The sequence below is a fragment of the Coloeus monedula genome, assembly GCF_965178545.1.
Source record: "Coloeus monedula genome assembly, chromosome: 25".
Taxonomy (NCBI): Eukaryota; Metazoa; Chordata; class Aves; order Passeriformes; family Corvidae; genus Coloeus; species Coloeus monedula.
The window spans coordinates 1,585,266-1,604,029 of record NC_138805.1 but is presented as its reverse complement, the minus strand read 5'-3'; the positions used below and the strand labels follow the sequence as shown (position 1 = coordinate 1,604,029).

The 18,764-nt window shown below is 45.9% G+C and overlaps 1 protein-coding gene across 2 annotated transcripts in view; it reads right to left on the bottom strand.

Annotated features, from left to right (window-relative positions):
• The window catches only part of CDON (cell adhesion associated, oncogene regulated), a 52,465-nt gene that overhangs the window by 23,592 nt on the left and 10,109 nt on the right, over positions 1 to 18,764 (bottom strand). For both annotated transcript variants that reach the window (XM_082296840.1, XM_082296841.1), the window contains exons 2-8: positions 9,710 to 9,846; positions 7,409 to 7,681; positions 5,769 to 5,915; positions 5,333 to 5,476; positions 4,297 to 4,584; positions 3,203 to 3,472; positions 1,947 to 2,285 (exon numbers count right to left, since the gene is read on the bottom strand). In XM_082296840.1, coding sequence (XP_082152966.1) covers positions 1,947 to 2,285; positions 3,203 to 3,472; positions 4,297 to 4,584; positions 5,333 to 5,476; positions 5,769 to 5,915; positions 7,409 to 7,681; positions 9,710 to 9,785 — 1,537 coding nt within the window. In that variant the 5' untranslated portion in view covers positions 9,786 to 9,846. The remainder of the gene's footprint in view (positions 1 to 1,946; positions 2,286 to 3,202; positions 3,473 to 4,296; positions 4,585 to 5,332; positions 5,477 to 5,768; positions 5,916 to 7,408; positions 7,682 to 9,709; positions 9,847 to 18,764) is intronic.

The following is an 18,764-nucleotide window of genomic DNA, read 5'->3' as shown; positions in this document are numbered from 1 at the left end:
TTATGCAACTTTTTTTGGCTGCTGCTCTCAGTGCCATCCCTTTCCCCTTAGCCATGGAGATTTTTCTTCCTCGGCTTCCCAATCCCACTGGGAACACCAGTAGCACTGAGCTGGGTCAGGCCAAAGGCTGCATGCGCCCAAAATCCTGACCCCACCAGCAACCAGAGAAGGACTGAATGTCCCAAATCTGGGCATTAAAAGAATGTATTCATAGAATCTTAGAATGATTTGGGTTGGAAGGGACCTTAAAGGCCATCCAGTTCCACTCCAGTGCCATGGGCACGGACACCTTCCACCAGGCCAGACGATCCTCCCTGCTCGCCAGCTCTCCAAATACCTCAGCACAGGCTGGGAAAGCCCTCTGGAAACCTGAAGGCAGCACATCAGTGAGGTCACCCACACCTGGGAAGTGTTTCAAATCACCTTAGGACTTCTCAAAGCTTCTCTAAGGTTCCTGCAGGAGCAACTTCAGCCCGTTAGCCCCTGGAACACCCACCTGCGCAGACTAAACGTTCCTTCTTGTGTTTTTCACTCCCTCTCCTGCTACTCAGACTGCCTGCATTGTATTTTTCTCTGTCATTTCCATTAGATGCATTATTTTGGAGATTTAACCTTGTGTTCAGTAGCTCTGGGAAGCTCCTGCCATAGAGGCTAGCCCCACAACTGTCTAAAAAAGACTCAAAAAAGGGAGAGCCATGGGTACAGGATCCCAAGGCATCATTTTACATTTTGGTGGTTTCTCACTATGATGGCAGCTGAAGTTGTCCTGCCTGCTCTAAGACCATGCAATGAATCACAGCCTGGAACAGGTCCAGCAGAAGGAAAAAAAAAAGATACATTTTTCAGCCAAGTGGGCTCTCTTACTGTGTGCTGGGACAAGGCAAATTACAGGACCAGGTACTGAGGCTGAGAGGTGTTTAACCTGATCCTTCTACCAAAGAAATGCACTGGAATCCCAGCTGAAGTCATTCAGGTGCTTTGGAAGTGTTACCTGGCAGGAATTCTTCGTTAAACAGCTGAGTGTCTGAGCATGTCTTTGGCATGGCTGGGAGCTGTTCTAAACCCCTAACAGCTCCCAGAAATTCCTCAGGGACTTTTATATCAAAACCAAATGCCTTAACCACCCTCTGCACCATAATCAGCAGCCAGTACAACGTATTAGAAACCGATAAAAGTTAATAAACAAAGCATTAAAATTGAACTCGCTGCCATAAAATTCTGAGGCAAAGCAGTGGGATTTTTCTCTTTAACACAGGCTGAATTCTGGGATGATATTTAGTTTCGTGTTTCCACTCAGCAAGGTCCAAAAATAACTGATTTATAAAACTACATGATGGGATCACTTTCTTGAGGTTTCTTCTTTCTTTTTATCCCCTAAGTGAACCTTTAAGCATCTTTTCATGTTATTTACAGGAGTTTTAAACTCTAACCAAAGAACTTTAAATATGGGGCCACATATTAAATCCCACTGACCAGAAATCTCCCTGGCATTCAGCTAAATTAACTAAGGCAAGGTGCTGAAAGAGCTGAGAAACTTAAGTAACTTCATGTAACTAAAAATCTGTATCTCAATTCTTGTGAAGGGAACTTGGGGGAGCTCAAACCTGTTATTAATGTCACATAATATTGCAATGTGAGGAAAGGCTCTTTCCCATCTTGCTTTAGTGTAAGTACTGTCTTTTCCTAGTAGCAATTTCAAGAAATAAATAAAAAATACCACCCTCAGATAGTTTTTATCACATATAGGATGCTAATTCCATGCCATGCACACAGCATTTCTCCTTTGCCCAAGGTGGGAGGGAGGAACTGGTCCATGAAGACAACTAAGACTTCTCTGCTTCCTTTCCCTGAGACTCCACCCCACCCACCTGCCACTCATTTCTTATTTTGAGGCATTTCTCACCTAAATCAGGGAGCCAAGAGGGCAGTTTGGGGCTTCAGCTTACCGACTGTCAGGAAGGCAGTGGAGAGGGCAGAGCCGTGCTCGTTGATGGCTTCGCAGCGGAACTCCCCGGCACGCTCAGGGGTCACGTTCCTCAGGCGCAGGGAGCCCCAGCCCACCCGGGGCACCGACAGGCAGGAGGGCTCAGCCCCTGCTGGGGGAGGCCTCTGAGGTTTGGGGTGAAGCACCTGAGTGGGGTGGCTGAGCACAAGGCCTCTGCTGTCGTACCAGCGGATCAGAGGTGCGGGCAGGCCGGTGGCATTGCAGGACAGGGTCACGTCCCTGCCAGCCACCACGGTGGTGTTCACTGGGGAAGAGATGATGATGGGGACAGAGTCTTTGCCTGGGGGGAAATACAACCAAAGAACGAATTCAGCTAAGGGAAATGGCACTTAATGCCAGTCAATATGATTTTAAAAATCACACGTGGTTCTTTTCAACCATTTTAACAATTATTTCTTCTCTACACAGCATCTCCAGACTTCCCTTCCAGACTGAAGAGATCAGCACAGACTCCTCCTTAGAGAAGGCTGATAAAAACCTACACTCAAACCACACTTTAAATTCCCTAAATGACACAGACTTGACTGTCAGAGAGGAACACAGCGCAGGCAAGACTGGCTTAGTCCACTCTACACACAAGCTGGCCACAAAATCTCTGCTCAGCGAGGCACTGCACAGCTCACACCAACCATAACTGGTCCAGAGACGTTCAAAGCTTCAGCTACGCATGACAGGAAGAGAAAAGGGACAGCAACAGTCTTGCCAACATCCTTATGCTAGCAGAAATCAACTTCTCTGGGTATTAGAAGGTATCTTAGACTGAAAAGAGATCAAAAAAGACTACTGGTACCTGATCCTGCCAATCTGATAGAGGGGAAGTGTGCATTAACCCCAAACCTGATGATTGTTGTGTGAACTTGATTATGGAACAGGCTTAACTACTCAGCAGCCAATACTGCTTGGAGAACCAGCTCATCCAACACAACAGGATCCTGATTCTATTTAAGCATAAACTGCATCAAATCCAATCATAAGCTGATTTGATTGTGGCTGATAATCCAGGTTTTAAGTATCAAGTAGCCACACCAGCCCAGAAATCCCTACATCTCTTGAAATCCAGCTGAAAGCACCTTCTTTGTAAGATTAGTGGTCAGAAACAAATTAATTCATAATCTAGGGGGAAAAAAACCCACAACAGAATAAAGCTTAAAGTATAAATGCTTAATATGAGTTCTTGAGAGCTGCAAGTGCTCCCACCTGGCTGGACACGGAGTCTCCCCGTGGACTGCACAAACCCAATTCCATTGTTTGCCACACACTGGTACAAGCCAGAGTCCTCCAGGGTGACCCCGCAGATCTGCAGATGGTTTCCTGTGGGCAAATGTCGTGGGGAGGGATGGAGAGGAGCTGCATTGTGGAGCCAGGTGAGGGTTGGAGCAGGATTGCCATGAATGTCACACCAGAAATGGACGGTGGCTCCGGCGGCCACGGTTTCGTCCTGCAGTCCCCTGGAGAGTGAGGGAGGTTCTGGAAAGGGAAAGGATTTTACTTAGACTAAGTCCTGAAAAAACTGCTGTGAAACATTACACAGGCTTATCACATCCAAAGGCTGAGCAAGTACCACAAACTGCACAGCCTGAAGCTGCTTTTCCCACACATGGGCTTATTTGAATGGTTTCTCCCTTTTATTCCAACAGCCACATGTTTGCATTCATCTTGTAAATAAAACACTCCTATTTTCAAAACAATTCATCAGTGACATTCCCCCAAAAAAGGTGTGTTGTGCATCGACACCCTGTTTTCTGAGTAACTCCAACATACACATTTTAAAACCCAAACAAAATCTGTCACGAATGCAAAAAACCACAAATATGAGGAAAATCTGCTACAACAGAAAGGGGAGATGAGGAACAACCAGGAGCCAAACAAAAGAGGCCAAATATATGATTATGTTTCTTTTGCTTTTGTTTATGTTCTCATCCAAACATATCACCACCCCTCATCAGCTTTTTGTTCACATGCAACCTCAAAAGAAGCAAATCTGGTCCCTGGCACATTACTGACACTGGCACTCTGTATGAAAATAAATGAATCAGTTCTTCCCTTGGAGTTTGTTATTCTTCACTGTTTCATTATTTCAGACTGCAAATGGTTAGAAGAGATAAATAATTATGGATTTTAACATGGGAGAAATGATGGGTTATGGTCATTATAAGCAGATCTGTATTCTTTATTTTAATATGCTTATGGCTGAGAAAGAATGTGAGGCTGTTTGGAAGCAGATGCCAAAACTAGCAGGTAGATGAAGGCAACGTTTGTTGCCTGGATGTGAAAATGTCTTTACTTCTTACCAAGTACAGTAAGCGAATAGTTAACGTATTTCACTGCTCCAGAGTCACTTCCCACCACGCAGGAGTAATTCCCAGCATCCGACGCCTCGAGCCGCTCCGTCACCAGGTGAGAGTGCAGCAGCTTCCACCTGCCTCGCCTCAGCGCGTCCCGGCCGTCTTTCACCCAGCGGATGGGGGCTGGAGCCGACCCACTGACCACACACTCCAGGGTCAGGGCGCTGTGCCGGGGCACTGCCAGGCTCTGGGGAACCAGCGGGTGAAGGATGTGGGAGCCACCTGAAGAAGGGCCTGGAGGAAAGGAGATGAACCGTAGAATAGCATCACAGAATGGTTTGGGCTTCTGGTCACCTTCCACTAGACTGGGTTGTTCCAAACCCTGTCCAACCTGGCCTTGAACACTTCCAGGGACGGGACAGCCACAGCTTCTCCGGGCAGAGAGCATCACAGGGCCTCACCACCCTCACAGGAAAGAATTTCTTCCCAGTATCTACTCTAAGCCTACTCTCAGTGCCATGCTCCCTTGTCCTGTCACTCCAGGCCCTCACTCTCTGTTTTTCTTGTAGGCTCCCTTCAGGTACTGGAAGGTCACAGTGAGGTCACCCCTAAACCTTCTATCTTCTATCTGTCTTCTAACAATCTTAATTCTCTCAGCCTTTCCTTGCAGGAGGAACCAACCAAGCTTTTAACCCACACCCTCCCATCCCATTCTCTGTCCTCCTCCATGTCTTGCAGTGTCAAACAGTGCACTCAGGACTGAGCACGATGTTATAACACTGTCTTCCAGAAGTCCTGCTCCAAAACAGATTTGAGGACAGAAGTAGTATTCCCTTCCCAAGGGTGACTTTCTGGGATTTGAAAAGCAGTCACGCTGCTCCTCCACAGTGAGGGAAATAAGAATTGAATGGGCAAAGAATGCAGGCGAGATCTTACATAACATGGTGTTGGAGGCACTGATATGCCATTGCTAAAAACCTTAGGGACGTTATTTACTCTGTTTGAGCTGTGTTAATTCTGGAAAGCTGAACTGAGTACTCACGTGTGACTGTAAGCTTCTGTCCAGTGAGTTCTACTCTGAGATCGTGAGTAACTGGGTTGTATGCTGCACACTTGTAGGATCCTTTGTCTTCTGAAGATACATTCAAAATTTGCAGGTTTCCAGATGGAAGAATTAGGTAGTTGTCTAAACAAGTGGGGAAGGTGAAAAGAAGATTAAATTTAATTTAGTTTCAAAAGATGCCTTCCTTTTCTGTATTTTTTTAATTAATTTGTCAGCTATACCTGTTTATTCTAAATATAGGATCACAAAGAAATCACCATGCAAAGGAGATTCATTTCCAAGGGTAGGTTTAGATAAAGTGAATTGCACAGAAAGTTCTGCAAGTTTCCAGAGGATTTTTTTCCTTTAGGTTTAAAAAAAAAAACAACTCCAGGCAAGCTGCTGTTGGATACTTATATTGCACAAAACACCTCACCTGTTGATTGTTCCAGCCACTTCCCCCGCACTTGGAAGCGAACCTGTGCTTTGGGGTGACTTTCTGGCACCTTGCACCTGATGAGAGCTGTGCCTCCCTCCTCTGCTGCAACAGCAGCCGTCACCAAAGCATCGAAGTCAGCTAAACCTGCAGAGAGTTGGGAACAGGGTAAGAGCAGCCACGGCTTGGGAGAGGGGGAGGGCAGTAAGCTCAGTATTCGTGTTCACAATACAGTTGGTTTCATGCTGATTGTCTTCTCTGGAGCAGCTTTTGGATATTCATATCAACAGGCCTGGTCTATCCTGCAGCCCATAATAGCATAAACCTTCCTTATACACTTCCTTACTACAAAAAGCTTTTACACGGGAACAGTGAGGAGAAAAAATAATTCCTACATCCCCTCCCAACTGCTCCCAGAAAAGCCAGCAGAGACACTGGAAAGGCTGCAGGACTCCTCACGGGTTCTGCAGGCACTACAGAAGACAATTCACACTGCCCATAAAAACGTGGAATTGTCTTTCTGGGCTGATAATGAACACAGCAGTGCCCTGAGGCAGGCAGAGAGCTCCCAGCACCTTCCCGTGTGCTTCCCAAACCTCCAAGGGAGGAGGGAAGTGTGAAAGCTGCTCTTCTACTCCCTCCATGTTCAAACTTCTTTGAGGTTGTGAAGTTTTCCTATGTTGGCCACCCTTGGAGCTCTCTTGAGAGGGGCTGGCCATGGGTCAGTACTTTACCAAAACACTTTTAAGAGACTTTCCTCTCAAGGGGATTTTGGACATGCTCCATAGATGAGGTACCCTTCCAGAGAAATCACTCAAACCCTGCTTGACAAAGACCCGATTCAGACAGCCCAGAGATCCCAAACAGACAAATCATGCTCCTGCAGGAATATTGTACTCCCATTCTCAGTATCACATCATCCTTTCCATGTGGAAAACATTGTCCTTCCTCTTCCAAAGTCCCTTGAGGTCAAATAACTTACAGATCAAGCATCAAGGCAAAGATTGATCAGAAGAACCAGTACAACTAAGAGAAGGGAAACTGTCCCTAAGAGGAGAGAAGACTTGTCCTCACCTGAAGAACATCAACACTGGTTTGATCAAATCACATGAAAATTAAAATCTGCAGCTCCCACTTATTCCCCAGGCAACAATTCCCACGGATTTCTCCTCAACTCTCAAGCATGCTTCTGCAATGGCATGGCAGCTCAGCTGCTCTTTCAACATCCTTTGTGAAGGGAAGCATTTGGGAATCTTGTATTTTCAGGCCCATTCATTGAAATTAATGTTATTTCATTGAATAATATTTATGTCTGCTTAAAGAGACCCTTGAGGTCCTTCAACTCAAAATGAGGCTGACACCAACACTAAATCCATCAGGTATGGTTTGGTCTAGATGAGGCTTTAAAAGCCTCCAGGGATGGGGATCCACAAGCTTTCTGGGGAATGTGTTCCAGGGCTGCATCACCTGACAGGTCTCAGATGATAGCATTATAAAAAAGGCAAGAAGTGTATAATCCATCATATTCTACGTACTGGCTGAGGAAAAAAACCACCCCAAAACATTTTGGTCTAGGTGTTTTCTAAAACTCCAAGAAGGAATTGGCAAGGAGCAAAGAACAGAAGTGCAAATGAACTTACTGCCCATGGACACCGTGGCAGGCCGGCTCAGCACGGCGCCCACGCTGCTGCTGGCCACGCACTGATAGCGCCCGCACGTCGCCGGGCTCAGGGACATGATTGTCAAAGATCCTGACTGGATTTCCACTTCTCCCATCCTGCTGTCCAGAGGCTCCCCATTAAACAGCCAAGAAAGGTGAGCTGTGGAGGGCTCGGTAGAGCAGCGGAGCTGGACGGGCTCACCAGACTTCTGGACAGTAGATGAGGGCTCAGAAATAAAACGGGGAGTTAAATCTAAAAGGAAAAAAATATATATTGAGTTAGAGACCAGAATTTTGCATGGACACAGGTGATAAGGTTAACAATGTGCTGACTGGTATGACAGGCTCACCACGTAAAGGGTCTCTAAACTCCAAGTTGCAAGTGATATTCAAGCAAGTGTTGCCTTTTCCTTGGCAAGAAGAACTCAGGAGAGATTCCTGCTCGCTCTCAAACACTGGGAAAACGTCAAGATTCAAAGCCCACAAAAGGGGGTAACAGCAATTAACCAGATGTAGGTGCAGTAAGGGGGAGGCACATCCCCAAGTGTGCACAAGGCAGAGGTGTCACACTTGCCAGGCTGGCAAAAACTGCAATCCCACTGGATTTATGCGGAGGAAAACAGCACCCGTCACCTGAAGAGACGGAGCACAGGAACACACAGCTGTAGCTGATCTGTCCCATATGAAGCAGGCCCGGACGTGACTTGTAAAATGCTAGAAATGGCAGGAGCCTGCCAGGTATTTACACAGAACCGTCTCCGAGTCTGCAGAACTAATTAAAAATAGCCGGATAAAAAAAGCTGGATGAACAGCAAAGGCTCTTGCTAATTCCAAATACATGGACTTCATCAGGACAAGGATGATGAATTGGGCATCCATTATCTTTACTGAGTAAAGATGAACAGAAACAGGAAGAGCTGCTAATAAATAAAAGGTTCAATCCCACAGAACTTGGTTATGAGAATCCATTTATTTGCCAGAAGAAAATTCCTGCTTGTTGGACGAGATTTTTTCCTATTCTGGCCAATGAAACACTGGGAAGTATTTCCATTTGTTTTCTGTTGAATTCTCCACTAAAGATTTTGCATGAAGGGAGCAAGCAAAAGGCAATTAACACCAGTAACACTTAATTGGTTAGTAATACAAATTAGGAGAAAAAACTCAATTAAAAATAGACACATTGGCAGGGAAAAACAACTTCTAGTTTGTAAAGGATCTAAGGAATTCCAGATAGTACGGGTCAAGATGATATTAAATGACATCCAAGTCAGAGACAGTTTTCTTATAGGTGGGGCCCTGGGTTCATGCTTTTCTTCTCAAGTCAGTCCATCCCAGCTCTGGTTATGAGTTTCAGATGAGAAACTGCACATTTTTAACTGAACCATAAACTATCTGCATAAACATAAAATAAAACTGGAAATTAAAGTGTGGCTTCACTTAACAAAAAAAGATGAAATCCATAAAAATGGTATCCAAGCATTTTGCAGGACTCCAGATGTCCATTTTTAGCTTTTAGTTAGAAAACTGTTTTTCCCATTACTTCAGTTTGAATTTCCAGGGATAGAGGGAAGCACTGACCTTTCAGTTTGCTCGCCACCAATTGCTATGAAATCATACTGCTACTTTCATCTTCGCCCCTGCCCTCACTTCTGACACCAACACTGTGCTTCGCGTAAAAGGCAAAATTGGTAGCAGTGACCCTGCAGCTGGAATTTATCTCCTATGACTGCTTGAAAAATAAAATTTATCCCATTTGCTTATAACGATTGGCTATGAAGTGCTAAAAGTAGTAAAAGCTTCTTTTTTGTGTGGTTACGTTAAGACAAGCTGACTACACAGAGCAGATGTGTCAATTAAAACCATCCCTCTTCTTTTTTTAACACCAGAGTTCTTCCAACTGCAGCCACGCATCAGCTTTCGCATTTCAAAGGGCTGATTCCCCTCTCCCCCTACAAATCCAAACCCCTCCCGACCCCTGGGAACACAAGATGCACTGTATGCAGCAGAATCAGCATCCAGCTGAATCCATGGAGATCCCAAGGAACAAACCCACGTAGCCCAGAGTTTTCCATGTTCTGGCACTTGTTTTGAGCCAGACACAAGCAAAGTCATGTATCGAGTGTAAGGCTGGGTTTCAGTGCTCCATGCTTCCTTAAAAGCAGATTATTGACAATATCCAATAAAGTTGGCCACTTTGAAATGCACTCCCAAGTGTTGTTTGTTCCAAAGTCTGGGTTCAACCCCAAAACCTCCAAGTCCCCCAGCTTGGGTGAGGCCTTACCTGTGCTGGTGGCAGTGACAAGGCCGGTGGCAGCGATGAGGAGCAGTGCCTGGAAGCGCCCGGGGGCTGGATGCATAGCGCCAGATTATCCAAATTGAAAGCCCAAAGCTCCAGACTAAGACGAGGCACGGAAACAGCTACAAAACAAACAGGCACATGTCTACTGTGAGTTTCAGGAGTTCATCTTTTAACTCTCTTACAACAAAGTGTTTGGGGTTTTTAAAAAAATAAAAAAAAAAGGCACAACCAGGAAACAGCCAATATTCTTTGCAATATAGAAACCATCTGTAAAAGTGAGTTAGAGCTGAACTTCACTGTGGTTCCAAGTACTAATCTTAATGTAAGAGTTTTTCCACAGCTGGGGCATGAGGCATCCGCATTGAACCACTCTGCCTTGATAAATTAGACTCTGTTCCACCCAGAGGAGCTGGAGTCCAAAGTAAACAGCTTATCTATTGGAGATAATACTGTTTGCAAACAATAATCATTTGACCATCTATCATCAGGCCGCACTTGTTTTACAAGTTTCTATGAATCTACTGCTGCTATGCCGCTACCGCTCACAATTGCTCCAAACCTGCTCACTGAGACCTGTCATCTGCTGGCTCCTTCTGCTGGGCTTTACAGGCAAACCATAGCAATGAAAAAACCACCAGTATTAGTCTTGTTCTCAATTTATATTCCCAAACAAATGGTGCTTTCTCCTCTATCCTGTTGGGGCACCCATTAGATCCACTTTTATCTCCATGGCTGCTTCTAGAGAGGGCAGGCCTTTCCTTGGCCATATCACACATGACCATTCAGCTACGTAAGATCTCACTTTCATCATCAAAAATAAAAACTACATCATTAAACCAGCAAAACACTAACTATGATCCCAGAGGTCTTTTCCAACCTAAACGACTCTACAATAAATTGTTAAACCAGCAAAATACAAACTAAATCATGGAACCAGCAACCAGACTTGCACGAGGTGAGTCTCAGGAATGGTATTTCTGACACTCTGAGTCTCAATCAAACACTGGTTTCTCCAAGAAAACAATAAATCTACAGCTGCCGTTCATGTAAATGTCCTATTGGCCTTGTGTAATGCTATGATGGATAAGATCTGAGCTCATTTAGCACAGTTACTTCATTTATCAGCCCAGCCATACCATTCCACTGCTGATAACACTCAACATACAGTTTAAACATCTCATCTATCAGCTGTGTATATAAACACGTATCCAACACACACACAATAACTGGGAGTTTTACTTGAGCACAGAAGCAAGTGCAGCAATACACATGGTTGGTAGGAGAAAGTCTCAGTTTATTGAGTGTTCACAGAGCCACTTGCTTTCCAAGAAGCTGGATCCGGACATCAACGGCAAAATTATTCCTGTGGTTTATTTAAAAATAACCTTACTTTATCATCGCAGCATCATGGTAAAATATATATGCAAATTAAGCATCAGGAAAAGCCTCCAGTTGTAATTAAAGAATCACTCTGGATTTATGGAGCTGTTTGTTCACTGCCACTTCTGCCTGCAAACTGCACTCTGGGTTACACTGACAGCTTGAGAGGGCAGCAAGAAACGCTGTCAAGTTCTGCTCCCGTTTTTGGGCAGTTTTATCTGATCCAGCAAATTTATTTCAGCTGTTAAGAAGACCCAGCAATCCTGTGGCCCAGGCTGGTTCCCAAGGCGAGCCAGGGCTGTTTTGGGAAGCCACAGATGGCAGAAGAGCCCAGCTGTGCCGAAGGGGTTGGTTTATTTGAATTCTCCCTCGGTTCAAGGGCAGGAGCGCTGCTCCACCAGCGCGCGCAGAGGACAAAGTAAACACCCAGAGAACTTGTTAACATCAAACACTTTGCTGAAGAGGGCTGGGGGCAATGTTGCTTTTTGCCAAATCTTCCCTCCACTATTTATTTATCAAAAGCAATGAAACGTATATTCTGGGTCAACTTTAACCCCAGCACATGGAGCTACTGGGTTATTTTGCAGCTGTCTTTTTAAACAAGGCCAGCTCATTATCTTTAACTAAACTTTATCTTTGGAGATCTACTTTATCCAGGCTCTGATTTCCCTCTGTTTATCTTTCTCCTTACATGTTCCTCGCTGCCAGTGTCAACAGCTACTCCTCTTTTGACCTACCAGTTTGGCTTTTGCAGGCTTGTGGAGTGGTAAGATCAACTGCAAAGCAGTGAGTACACACAGCGAGCCACAAAGACCAAAGTTCTTTGACTGGGGGGGAAAAAAGGAAAAACATTGGCTTTAACTGGAGTAGGATTGTTCAGCCATCAACACTCGGGCATCTGAATGAAGTTTCTCCAACACCTGCTTCTGAAGGGATGGCAGAGACATCTTGCTCACTGGTAGATTTCGGAACACAGGGGAAGATAAGACCCAGCAACACAACATAACCCAAAAATGCTTCTTTCTTTTTCTCCTGCAGATGGTGACACTCCAGAAGCCCCTTACTAAATACAGAGAAGAGGGCGAGACCACAGCTTGTAGTTTTTTGGTCTTTAGAAATCCTGTGGAGAAACTTTGCCTCTTTAATATTGTCTTAAAAAAGCCCTAGGGATGGAAAAACACGACCCTTCCCCTTTGCCATCTTTTCAATAACCCTGAGCTCCCATTTTGACAGCAAGTACCAGTCACTGGGGACCGGCTGGGATCTGAAAGAGGTGCACCTTGTTTAGATGTGGCTCCATTTTAGTGTCCTAGACTCCAAGATGAGCTCTGCCCAGAACAACTCTGCCCACTGTTCCTCGACTGGGAGGATGAATCTCCACCACTTGTGGATCAAATAGTCAAAGTTATTTTGGAGTAAGAGGTGTCACTGTCTGAGCATTTTAAACTAAAAGAGGAGTTATTAATATAAATAATATACAAGGTTGAATAGAGATAGACGTGGTTTTTGTGGATCAGGAAAATGCACTTTTCACTTTCACCGGCCATTTCTCCAGCCCGGCAGAAAGGCACAGCATGGCAAAGGCCACATTTCTCCCACTTCCACCCAGACCTCTTCACCTAAAGTCATCCTCTAGTTATCTTCGTGCAGCACTTGACCTCCTTGTCAGCTCTAAAGTAGGTTATTGCTCCTGGATCAAGGGAAACAAGGAAGATAACGGAATGGTGTCAGGAGGAGGGGTCATCCCGACCATTGCAATGGATGCCTGCCCCTCGGAAGCATGCTGCACACACAGGGGCGCCCACAAACGTGTGCCTGGCACTTCTGGATGTAATTAGCAAGATGAAGTATTTCTGCACACGATATAATTCTAGCTGTGTGCCTCATTTGTCACTGACCCTTTATGAAAGGAACCCCTCAGCACAGAGCTGTGGGGACAGGCGTCCAGCAGCTCCCAGTTTCAGCCCTGCAACCTCTGGAATGCCATGCGCAGGCAAGAAAATAAACCATCTACACTAACTCCAAACAGAGGGGAAGGGATGGTTTAACTTTCCTTAAGAGCACCAGAGGTTTCCCAGCACAGGAGGAGGGCTGTCCCCAGTGCCAGACTGGCACACCAGCCTGGCACACAGGGTGCTGCAGGGCAGCTGGCACACGGTCACATGGCTGTCACGGCCTGGAGACCTGACCAGGATGGACACAGGCCATCCCGGACCAGGGAGCCTGTGGGCTTACTGAAGCACCCTACTGAGCCAAGATGGGAAGACACAGGCACCAGACCAGCTGGGATTTCTGCAGCCCTGGCAGTGACCCTCTTGTCTCTTCCCAAAGCTTCATGCTTGTCACTGTTTCTCCAGAAACCAGTGGTTTTCAATGTACAGCTCCACAAGTCTGGTCCTGGCACTGTAACTTAACCCTCACCAAATTAACTCACTCCTACCCATGTTTACCCCCAAATAAGGTTTCACACTCTAAAAGATGACAAAATGCTGTTTTCCATGCATTCCCATGGTGTCAAGCTCCAGTGTCCTTCCAAACACAGCTGAGATCCTGCCCCACTTATTTACTGGACCGTGAACTTCTCCTCTCCACCCTTGCAGCTGAGGGCAGAGCCACTATGAAAAGAGCATTATCTCATCCCCATTTTGGTTTAGCTCCCTGAATCATCTTCCTGCCATCTCAGACCAGCTGGCAGGACAATACCAGGACCTGCCTTCCCAACAGCCACCACCCCACACCTCAGTCTGTTTCTGCACTCCCACTCCATCTCTCCCTGCTCCAACACTCTCCCAACCTTCAGCGAGCTGTTCCACGAGGAACAGCTAAACGAGGAAGGGTTTCTGCACTACCCAAACGCTCCAGGTCCCATAAACGCTGGGTAGAGCAAAAGGAGGAGGAAGGAAACAGCATGCTCAGGAACAGAGGGAGTTATTCAGGTTGCCCACTCCACCTCCAGGAGCTGACAGCCTTTGCTGAGAAGCCCAAGGAAAAAGTGACTGAGCACCGCTGCCTCAGAGGCAGCACTGCCCACCAGCTGCATCGTGACAGCCCTCTGGAGTATACCAGCTTTGGATATACAGATTTCCCATTTTTCCTAAACAGCAGCAACTCAAAATTGATTCATCCCACCTCACTTCATAATGTCATATGTGATTTAACACCCGAAGCACAGCAAATTGGTTTTTTCCCTAGGTCATTTATTAGAATTACCAAGAAAATTTCATTTTAACTTGCCATCTGTACAACAAAACCCACAAATTTTCAAACCACCTAAATCTAGAGCAAATGAACCCCCTTGAATTAGCTAAAATACTCTGGCTTCAGTGTGAGCAAGCTGAGTTAGATCATTAAATCTCACACCAAGACACCTTAAAAAAAAAAAAAAAAAAAAAGAAAAAAAAGAAAAAAAGAAAAAAAGGAGGTATTGAAGCCTGTGGCATTCCAAGAGAAAGCAATCAGACATTCCTGCCGCTCGGCTCCTCAGTGATCTCCAAAGCCTTTGATCACTGACTGTCTTCATGCTGTCCTCCTGGGGTCTGGCAAAATGAGTGTAACAGCTGGCACATAGACTTCATTAGCTTTCTGGGCTGGGAGGAGCGGGGTCCAGCCCGGGAGCCACGGCAGCTTGCCCGCGGCTTCTCGGACTGACCTCCCCGGTTTATTGCCGGTGTTTCGGGGCCGGGACATCTCGGCAGTGCCGCGCAGTTGCCAGCGGTGAACGCTCACCGCGCTGCTCCTAAAGCCACCCTAAAGCCACCGCTGCCAGGCGGGATGCGGCAGACGCATTCCCAATGCCAACCCGCGGGGCTCAGAGTGCCAAAAGGCAACGGAGCCGGCCGAAGCCTCATTTTTATGAATGCTTAATGACCACTCAATCATTAACATCAACCTTTAAAAAGCAAATGCAGCACCTACAGTGTTCATTACCCTCCCCCTTCCCCCCCTTTCAGGGTCTCAATCGAGTCAGTCAAGCGTGCAAACCGATCCTGTCGCCAGCAAAAGCATTTCCTTTCACTGTGGTCAGCCAAAAGCAGGGGAAAAAAATGGAAGTGACTTGGAGTTATGGCACCAAAAAGGCCAGACAAGCAAGGAAATAATCAACTCCACATGAGCCACTTCGAGCCCATCACAATGAAAAGGGCCTACGACTAACCCCAGGAAAGGTCAGCGGGACTATGGGGGTCAGAAGCTGAAAAAGGCAATAGCGAGCAGCTGCCAGCTGCAATAAGAATCAATGTGTTCCTAATTACACTCCGAAGAGAAGGCTCGAGCACCGGGAAACGCCGGGCTGTAATCACAGCTTGGGCAAAAAACATTCAAGTGCTCCCGTTTTACTCTTCTCCACCTCGAGCACTGGAGCTGCAGTTTTTGTGTTACTAAATCACAGGAAGCCGAGGGCTGGAGATAAGGAGCCAGGCAGCTACAGAAGGGTTGGGGATTTTGTAAAAAATGCCGTAATTAAGCATTTGTGTTGGAATTATGGCATCACCAAAGAGAGGATTTCGTGAGTGTAAGCAATAAAATTACGTTCTTCAAAGGGATTTTGCATGTGCTTTTAGGAAACACACGGAACTCTGCCGCACAGTCCCATACGCCTGGGATTTTCTCAATCCCCCCAAAAAAACACGTGAAAGGGAAAACCCAGAAAAGTCAGTTTGCTGACAGTAACCCTATAAACCAAGCGTGAGAGACACAAACAGGTCAGAAAACAATGAAACGGATGCCAAGGGATCCACAGAAAACACTGAGTGGAAAGGCAGTTAAAAATTACAAGAAAAAGCATCCTTTGATGTTCTGTTCATATTTATTTACTACATTTTAAACAAATGAAGGTGCACCCTCCAGATCCTTATCAGAAGGATAAGGATCTCCTGAATAAAGGAGAGAAATTACAGTTGCTCAAACTTTGCAATCCCCAGCTTGGATTTCAGTAATACCTCCAACATTTCTGCCCATACCCATGCCTGGCACCCACATCCAAGTGCTTCCTATGCAGATTCCCACCTAAGGATTCAATTGGTATTTTTACTTCTTTTTAGGTAACGTATATTTTTATAGGCAGCCTCACATGGACCTTTTTTCTTGCTTCACACCATTTAAACCCCCCCATGAATCAGTGATGAATCCAAAGAGCAATTTTGGCGGACTAAAGTCCCTTATGAATTGTGCAGCAATTTCTAATGGCATGTCACTTTTCATAGAATGGCTTGGATTAGAAGGGACCTTAAAGACCCCAAAGTTGATATTTTTGTCAAAATACAGAGCAAGTATTTGCTCGGGTGGCAGATGGCAGGAAAAACAAACAATGCTGAGCAAATGAGACAGTGACTGAGACCCAGAGAGGACAGGGGATCCCACATCCTGATGGCCTTCCTCAATAACCAGGTAGATGTGTTTCCTACAAAGCTACAAAACACCCTAAATAATGTCACTAATTTACTCAAACTGCTCTAGGTAAGGTCCAGTGACATAGGACAAAGGTGACACAAGAAGAGGTTAAGCAACTGAAGAAAAAATAGCAGTATTAGCTCAAACCATGGCCAAGAGGCTGTGTGCGTCAAAGATGGAGAAGGAGGTCTTTTTTATTGGATTTTTCTATTTTGCTTTCAGGCCTGGAAAGTCTCATGGTTGGTATCAGCTGTTGGACTTGGATCAAAGTTTAGCCTTCCATTAATCTTTTGAGTTATATATGAGGCTGATAGAGAAGTTTTTTTTTTTTTTTTAGAAGACAGTTAAGATTACTCAGATACTTAATTTGCACTCCAATATTTCAAAAACACCTTGACTTTAGAACCTTGGTCTTGGCGTACATATGGTCTTGATAGAAGAACGCATGCTTTGGCATGGACAGGAGGAATGGATTTGGGAGCTGAGGGGAGGAAATTTAACAGTTTGTGTACTGGGCCTCGGCACACACAGATGAAAACACTCCCGAGTCACGACTCTGCTCCCGAGACACATCTGTGCTCCGAGGGGGGAGAGCTGGGGTTCCCATCCTGCCATTCCAACACCGGTCACAGCGAGACAGGCACCAGGAGAAAAATAAATAAATCATCCCAGAAGCCACACTTTCTTCTCCACAAACAGGCATAACAATTAGTTTGATTTTATTATTAACTTCAGCAAAAGAGCTGAGACAGTCCCCCTGCTGCCACACTAATGAAGTGGGAATGGCTCCTGCCTCCTCTGGCCCCGGGGGAAGCGAGAGAACAGAGCATTAGCCTGATACACAGTTCTGCTGGGCTGCAATTACGCTTAAATGCCTAAATCAGGGCTTTCAGCCCCCAAGGGAGCTAAGGGTATCATTAGTTTAACAGTTCCATCACAGTAGGCCAAATACATACAAAATTCTCACCCTTTGCTCTTCGAGGCCCCCCAGACGTCCCCTGCCTTGATCTTTCCTGCTTAGGCACTACTTTGCCTCATATTTCCATTTTCTTCCCCACATTTAGCTCAACACCTGTGCCGTACCACTGAAGGGACACCCGAGAGAGCTCTGCTGCCTTCAGCCACGTCTCCAAGGGTCCTTCGGCCAACACCCCCTCCCTGCTCCTTCCTCAGGGCTGGCCTCAGCCTCGGAAGGAGGCGCCTGCTTTACTTCTTCAGCTCTGGTTTTTAGCAACAGTGAGATTTCGCAACCAGTTTTTCAGCCAATTTAAAGACGGGCTGCTGCCGAGGAGGGCAGCAACACCTTCCTTCAGGACCTGGCTTGCATTCTCCTATCTGCACCAGGGATCCTGCGGCCAGCAAGTGAGTCAGATCTGCTGGCAGATCCAGCTGAAAACTCAGCCAGAGGAAAAATGAGGTTCAGTTTTCACCTGGGTGAGGGAGCAGTTTCAGCTCCCCATGCAGTCCTGGAGCACCAGCCCAAAGGAGGGGCTGGGAATGGACATCCAAGAACAGGAACTTAGCACTTCAACAGCATGAGGCCTCAGATCAATTCATGAAGCACCACCCTGGTATGTTTAATAAGCCCTGGACTGCAAGAATGTGTGCAAAAATGAAGAAAAAATATACAAAACCAAACTCCAAATGAGCCATGCCCATTTTCTCAAGGGAGCTAGGGAACTCACCATCCTAATTATATGAGCTACAGGTGCACACACCACAGCAAGCTGGAGTACTGCCTCAAGGGATGTTTTTTTCCCTCCAAAAAGTTTGCATTTTGCATGCCAAGGACCATCACCCATAATTATAATTTGTCTATGGTTTCTAAAACCAGAATCCAGCATGAATAAAAAAAATAAAAAGGACTAGAACCACAGGCTTGTTCTCATCATCAGAAAAACCTGTCAGACTCTCAGACAAAGGTGCTTGTGTCCACGCAGGCTGCCTAAAGGTCCACTTCCAGCGGCACTCTCACACCTGGGCAGTTCAGCCATAAGAGAATGTTGATGGAAAGAATTGGAACCATGGCTGAGCTCTATTAGAGGACAGCAAGCTCATTCCTGAGGCAATTCCAGATGAACACTGACACCTCGTCCTTTGGTAGCCTCTGGCAAGCAACAGCTCTGAAAAGCACAGACAAATGGGTTCTTTTAGCTGTGCTAGCCTGAGTCCAACTTGGTCTGTTGTAACTTGCAGGGATCCATGCTATCCATGAGCCCTTAAAGGGAAGCACAGCCATTAAATCCACACCTGCAGCCAGAATTTATAG